We start from the raw sequence: 7,315 nt of genomic DNA, 5'->3' as shown, positions 1-7,315 counted from the left end.
CACGAGCAAGAAGTCAAACTCCAATGTTAAGCCTATCTATTTACTCTTTTTACAATGATTTATATTTTTACAACAAATATTTTTCTTTCTCCACATTTTTCTTCAAATCACTGTAAAAATATAAGACCCTTTGACTCATTCCTGCCCTTAAACTGTAAGTTAAACAGACTTCAGTAGAAGTAGAGTGAAACATGTGAGAAGTAGAAGTTTAGGAAGGTAATCTTGAATTCATTTGTTATTGTGAAAGAATATTTAGTGCACTGCATTTCAGTGTGATAACTTGGAGAAGGAACTTGTGCGTTTTTATACATTATGTAAATCTGGGAGAAGGTAACGGTAGTGACTGTAACAATGTAATAATCTGCATGCAAATGAAATTTGCAGTGCCTTTTAACTGCCTGAGATGTTAGATTTTTTTGTGTGCTTTAGCATTCATTCAACGCTTCATCCAGTAGATGTTCTTTCTGACCTTGTGGGTGGGCAAGGAGAAAAGTACTATTATCAGGAGAAAAACTTTGAGATTTCCTATCTGGATTATTAGTTTTAGTTAATCGTTTCTCTGACTTTTTTTGTGATCCTTTGCTATATAATAATGGTGGTAAAATTACTTTTTAGCTTTTTTCCCCCCAATAAATAAACTCTAAGCAAGTAATTCAGATATCAGACAAACATACACTGGGAAAAAAAATTCTTTGCTTTTACGAAGTCTGTAAAATCTTGAATTAGCTAGATATGTATTTTATGGTCTTCTACAGCAACCTGTGCTTACTTATCTCAGAAAATCTTCCAGTTATTTCACTGTGGAAAATGAATATTTTTGTAACCTTACATGTTAAAAATTTAGTACCCTTTTATGAGTGGTGTTCCATTCAGACCAGGTCTCTCACCCAAAATGTGTTTATGACTGTCTGTATAGGAAGTGTTTTATCTGGGGTAAATCAAATTAGCTATGCTTGAGTCGGCAGAGGAATATAGCTATTAACAAAAAATGCTGGGTTTTAATTGCAACTAATACCTGCTCTTGCTGTCTTCCAGTGTCCAAAGAAGTTGTTAGACTGCAGGGTCAAGGCTGTAGTTAGAACTAAATGAACTTTTCGGTGTGACCTCCTGGGAAGGGTACAGGTCTGGTGAATGGTTGAGTTTAGTTTTCAAAATCTGCTAGAAAGGCCACAACACACTTACCATTTCCAAATTTATGTACAGCAAGATCTTTGGACTATTCATGCAAATTAGGAACTTCTTAGCCAATTGAAAAAAAAAAAAAGACTGATAATTAGTGGTGAACTCTTTAAATGATGCAAAAGGCAACAGTCTGACTTCTCAGTTTCAGATATGAGGAAATTTTCTTGTATTTGAGGGAAAACCTTCATGCTTAGCCTAATAACCTAAGTGAAAGCCTGAGATTAAAAAAAACACTTTACATAACAGTGGCTAAATTTATAGTTGCTGACCCTGAGTGTAGGTCATGTTTGTCTAGTATCAGCGATGTGCATATTTCTGAAATTGGAGAAAGAAAAGAGTCTCAGCCCAGAAAAGATATTGGGCTAGGTTCCCAGATACCTTCCATGCCGTGAGTCCATACAACTAGTGAATAAATATATTATATAATGTGTTGTACAGCTCTATGGGAATGAGTAAGTGGAGAGTCAAACAACTGCAGCTGTAGGAGTATTTAAGCTGGACAAACTTCCTGTTGCATATGAACACTGCATCTGGAGGAGCTCACCCTTTGAAAAACAGTGGACTGTTATGCCTGAAATGCTCATGCTACAGTGCTCAAAGGCAAAGCAAAGAACTATGATACACTTGGCTCCTAATGTACCATATAAACCAAGGATTGAAAGCACTTTATTTAAAACAACTTAAAAGATCGCTCCCAGAGAAAAATAGTATTAATGCAGCTATAAGAGATAAAGAAATGGAGAGAGGAAAGCTAGTCTAAAACAAAGGAGCTCACAGGAAAGAGATTCATAAGGATTAAACTGCTGCTTTCATAGCACAAGACCCTGCTATCTGATGACTTTGCCTTCATCTTAGTTACTAACAGTCTGTGTTACAAGGAATTCTGTAGTTTGAAAAAAAAAACCCCAAGTTTTCTAACCTGTTTCTAAAATTGAAATAAGCCACCCAAAAACTCATGATCAACTTCCTACACTTTTTTTGTCTTTTGTGTCTTAGCCACCTTGTAGTTTTCAGGTGCCATTTCAACAGCAACATACTGTACCTACACTTGTATACCACGCTTCATGCCATGCATCCCAAGGTGCTTTGCAGTACAATTTTATCACACATTAGACAAAAGTTGTCAAATTTTATGACTGAAAGATGAATCCTTTTCCTCTGCATTAGAACAGGTTAGCAAACTGGCAGGAAAAGTAGTGAAATGCCCATACTCATACCCATAAATTTTTCTCTGTTATTTTTGGTTTAGGTTTAAATGCACAGTTCATATTGACTGTATGTTTGCTGAGGACCAGATTTTATGTGTCTTAGTATCAGTGTGAATTGAGAGAACCTAAAATCATCCTTGAAATATGATTCGTTGAGCTTTGTGGCTTTAACATCAATTTTCAATGGTATAACTAAGACCAGAATCTCACCTTTAATGAGGCGTAGTAGTATTTTTGGTGTGTACCTGGGACCTTTTCATCCAGAGTATTTGTGGAACTTTCTGCTATAATATATCTAACTTATGAATGTGGAAATATTATTTTAATGCTTCCCTTTCATAGAACATATTTTACAAAGTAATAATTTTTTAATAAATACAGTATTTTAATAAACCCCTTGCTATGTTTAGTGTGCAGCCAGTGAGGAGTAGTTTGCATAAGTCAAAGCACCACATTTACAATTTCAGTTAAAAGTCAAAAACTCTTTGAGATATGTAAAATTATTATTTGGATAAACAGAAAAAATATTTATGACAATACTTGGACCTTAGAATTTGGGTTGGTTTTTTTCTCTTGTCAAGTTTGAACAAATTTTTAAAATTCCATCTAAATAGGAAGAAAGTCATATTGCTTCCTTAGGTAGAGTGCACTTTCACATCTGTCTATTTACTGCTAAGTATAAGTTTTGATCTCAGTTGCATCTGTGTGAATTGACTCACAGTAAGATACCTTGGTTTCAGTACATTTAATTTATACTGCGAAACTGAGATCAGAATCTGACTCATTTAGGAAATCACTCTGTAAGGACTAAATTACAAACATAAAATTACCTGTAATTATTAATGCAGTACTGTTGCTTATGCCCTGTTTCCTTTTTCTTCTCCTCTTTTTTTCTCCTGATATGTATCTTCTTAAAAGTGCCAATCAATGGTAAGTTGCCCATTTGCCCCATGGAAGAGATGTGGAGGGTTGGGAGAGTATGTGTCTCATAAAAATTTTAACCAGCCCACTGGGTTCTCCTGTTTGTTGGCTTGCATGTCAGTTGACATATAACATTCCATGCCTAATGTGATGGCTCATGATATACTGTGGTCCTAAAGCATGTTCAGCAGCCAGTCAAGACATTTTTCCTGATCAGATGATCCTTTGCATTTGTCCTCTCGTAGTTCATCTCCAAATGTTGTATCAGATTTACATTTCCATTGCAGTCCTAGCTTGATGAAACCATAAGCCATTTTGTGCATCTTTTTATTTTGCTCACTCCAAACATTTGCTCTAAATTTGCAGTGTAAAATATAGCACCTCAGTAATCTAAGAAGAATACAAGTCCAATTTCATTCCATGGGACTTGTTGAAGTTTCAGAATGAAACTTCTATGCAGTTTAGAACCAAATGCCTAATTTAAAACCGGTTTGTAATCAGCTAGTGATATTTAAAACAATATTAGAGTTCGGACTGCTCTGCAATGCTTCCATTGTAGAACCATGGACTTTGCCTCATTCCAATCAGTCTTGCAATTTCCCTGTGTAAACTGCTCCATGGATTTACTGTTCTTTTGATGTAGCCTTCACAGACAGAAGCAATACTGATGGTGTCAGATTTCTGCCATTCCTCTAGAAATCTGTGTAATTTATATTTCTATTAGTAAGTGAAAATGAGCCAGTACATTATGAGATACTCTTTTTCTAGATGAAACCCATACGATGGTCAGTGACACAAGCAGCCTGGTCCAATCCCATACCTACAAGAAGCGAGATCCAGTGGATGTGCCCTACCAGACCGGACAGCTTCATCCAGCCATCCGTGTAGCTGATTTGCTACAGCACATCACCCAAATGAAGTGTGCAGAAGGCTATGGATTCAAAGAGGAGTATGAAGTAAGTGTCGGGTCTAATGATCTGATTATTATGTCTTCTGCACTGTTGGCTTTATCTGTCTGCTACCTGTACCATAGAACAGGAGAAATAATTACTCAACCAAGTAAGCCAGCTGCTGTGTGGGGGAAGATATTGAATGGAAAGGATCATCTCCACAGTGAGCAAATTTTCTGATTGTAACTAGCCAGGATCAGGAGTGAGACATAAAAACCTTTCTTGGAAATCTCTGCCTAATTCTAATTGCATAAAGCTGTATATTCAAAAAAAACAGGTCCACTAGCGTTCTCCCAGAATTTGTCATATTTTTCTTTTACTCTTGAAGAATACAGCTTTTTTCCAAAGTTCTACATCACAGATTGTCTAATCACAGTTATCCTGTAACACGATATTAGCTTAGAAATCAAGTTCTACAAGTGGTATTTCTTGGAATAATAGTATTCATCATTGAGAGGAAGTGCGCAAATCTTCGGAGAGGCCCGCAGGGCTATAAAACTTATTCTGTGGTGCCTGAACCGCTTCCCACTAGCTGGAGGCTCTCTCTAATCGTCATTATTTTTCATATGAACTTAGTGTCTCTCTTTTTTCCCTTTTTTTTGATTCAACTTCTGTTTCTTCATTTCATGCTAGAGTGGCCTGTTCCTCCCTGTTATCATCTTAGTTTTAAATGTCATGACCACTACATCCTGGCAAATGCTATAGTAATGCAGCACATTGCACTGCAGCTCCTGTCTTCCTTGTGAGATGACTCAGATGCTAAGTGAAAAAAGCAAAAAACAAGCAGAACTTGCTCTCATGCCCAGAATTAAGGGTAGTATTATGCCTGACTTCAAAAGCTTAGTTTTGCTGAGGGTCTCAAGAACGCACCACTCCTCATCCAAATCATATATTTGAATGAACAGAGACTTATCAACCTGAGTTCCTTGTCTGAGGGTCTCAAATCCTCCCTCACAGGGAGGATTTAAAATCTTTAAAACCTGCTTAGGTCTGATATTTTAATTGTTAGAGTGTGTTGTGGTTTAACCTGGCAGGCAGCTAAACACCACACAGCCTTGAGTGTGTTGTGGTTTAACCGGGCAGGCAGCTAAACACCACACAGCCATTCGCTCACTACTTCCAGTGGGATGGGGGAGAGAATCGGAAAAAAGGTAAAACTTGTTGAGATAAAGATGATTTAATAGGACAGAAAAGGAAGGGAACATAATAATAATAATGATAAAAGAATATACAAAGCAAGTGATGCATAATGCAATTGCTCACCACCTGCTGACCGATGCCCAGCCAGTTCCCAAGCAGCGGCCGCGCCACCCCAGCCAACTCTCCCCAGTTTTTTTGTTCAGCATGATGTCATATGATATGGAATATCCCTTTGGCCAGTTTAGGTCAGCTGTCCTGGTTGTGTCCCCTCCCAGCTTCTTGTGCACCCCCAGCCTACTCTCTGGCAAGGCAGTATGAGGAGCTGAAAAGTCCTTGACTTAGTGTAAGCACTGCTCAGCAGCAACTAAAACATCAGTGTGTTATCAATCAACATTATTCTCATCCTAAATCCAAAACACAGCACTATACCAGCTACTAGGAAGAAAACTCTATCCCAGCCAAAACCAGGACAGGGTGTAAAAATGAATGTCCTTTGTCCACTTTTCTCTGCCTTTTAGCTCAGATTTTAAGGAGTTTATTCTTGTGAATGATTCTCACCTACAGGAACACTCTAATATGGGTTGATAAGATGCCTACACCGAGTAATTTCCCACGAGATTACAATTCAGTGGATTTGAACCCAAAAAACAAGTAGCATAAATATATTACTTCACAGAGGAAAAATACATAAGATTGATCCACAGCGTTGGACTATAAATTGTCAAAATTGTCCTAGGAGTGTATGAGAATTTGTGAGATAATTTTGATTGATCAGGTAGGAAGATGCACTGCGTAAGAACTTGTGGGGTCTGACTGTAGGCAAACTTGAAGCTGTCACCTCTGAAATACTTTGTTAACTTTTAATACATTATATGGACTATAATCCAAGATGATGTGATCGGATTTAAAAAAAAATAATGTTCCCTGCCATGTGGTCTAGAAAGCAAATAATAACCACCAGCAGCCCATCCATTTCCAGGAGCCGGCTACACGTGACAGAGCCTGTATCTGCCTCTGTATGTGGTAGTGTCCATTTGTCCTGTTGAGGAACCTGTCCCATCCATTTGTCCAGTTGAGGAACCTGTCCAAATTGCACTGCATCTCCAACCCAATACACAGTACTAAATTTCCTTTCCTTGGAAACTAGAATGTGAGAAATCAGAGGAACAGGTGTAAATGGGTCTTACTGTGATGTGACTCTGACATAGCCAGTGAGAAGCAGAATGATACAGAGTCAATTTTAACTCCGTCTTCTCAAAGTAGAAGCCAGCAAAGAAAAAGATCCCTTCTCATTCTTTCATCTGATAGAAAGAGAAGGGAGGAGGAAAACCAGCAAAAGTCATTTAAATTACTTCCACCCTGTAGGGCAAGCAACAATTTCTCTTTTGGGCATGCACAAGTGTGCACTGCCCTAGAGGCTCAATATACCATGCTTAAGTTTTAGACACACACAAGTCTAAGTCTGTGGGGCCGGATGGGATCTGGCGCCTCAGGGTATCGAGGGGGCTGGCGGAAGCACTCACCAAGCCACTTTCCGTCATTTATCAGCAGTGCTGGCTAACCGGCGAAGTCCCAGTTGACTGGAGGCTAGAAAATGTGATGCCCATCTACAAGAAGGGCCAGAAGGAGGATCTGGGGAAATACAGGCCTGTCAGTCTGACCTCAGTGCCGGGGAAGGTTATGGAGCAGATCATCTTGAGTGCCATCACACGGCATGTACGGGACAACCAGGTGATCAGGCCCAGTCAGCATGGGTTTACGAAAGGCAGGTCCTGCTTGACCAACCTGATCTCCTTCTATGACAAGGTGACCTGCTTAGTGGATGAGGGAAAGGCTGTGGATGTTGTCTACCTGGACCTAGTAAAGCCTTTGACACTGTTTCCCACAGCATTCCCCTGGAGAAACTGGCTGCTC

The 7,315-nt window shown here is 38.9% G+C and overlaps 1 protein-coding gene across 5 annotated transcripts in view; it reads left to right on the top strand.

Annotated features, from left to right (window-relative positions):
• Window positions 1-7,315, top strand: part of PTPRM (protein tyrosine phosphatase, receptor type M) — a 386,144-nt gene that overhangs the window by 284,295 nt on the left and 94,534 nt on the right. For 3 of the 5 annotated variants that reach the window (XM_019473356.1, XM_019473355.1, XM_009284103.2), the window contains 2 exons: window positions 3,309-3,320; window positions 4,080-4,267. In XM_019473356.1, the coding sequence (XP_019328901.1) occupies window positions 3,309-3,320; window positions 4,080-4,267 (200 nt within the window). The remainder of the gene's footprint in view (window positions 1-3,308; window positions 3,321-4,079; window positions 4,268-7,315) is intronic. The other 2 variants (XM_019473357.1, XM_019473354.1) reach the window with 1 other exon arrangement.

This window comes from Aptenodytes forsteri, unplaced genomic scaffold (assembly GCF_000699145.1).
Source record: "Aptenodytes forsteri isolate BGI_AS27 unplaced genomic scaffold, ASM69914v1 Scaffold229, whole genome shotgun sequence".
NCBI lineage: Eukaryota > Metazoa > Chordata > Aves > Sphenisciformes > Spheniscidae > Aptenodytes > Aptenodytes forsteri.
This window is presented reverse-complemented; position numbering and strand designations above follow the sequence as displayed.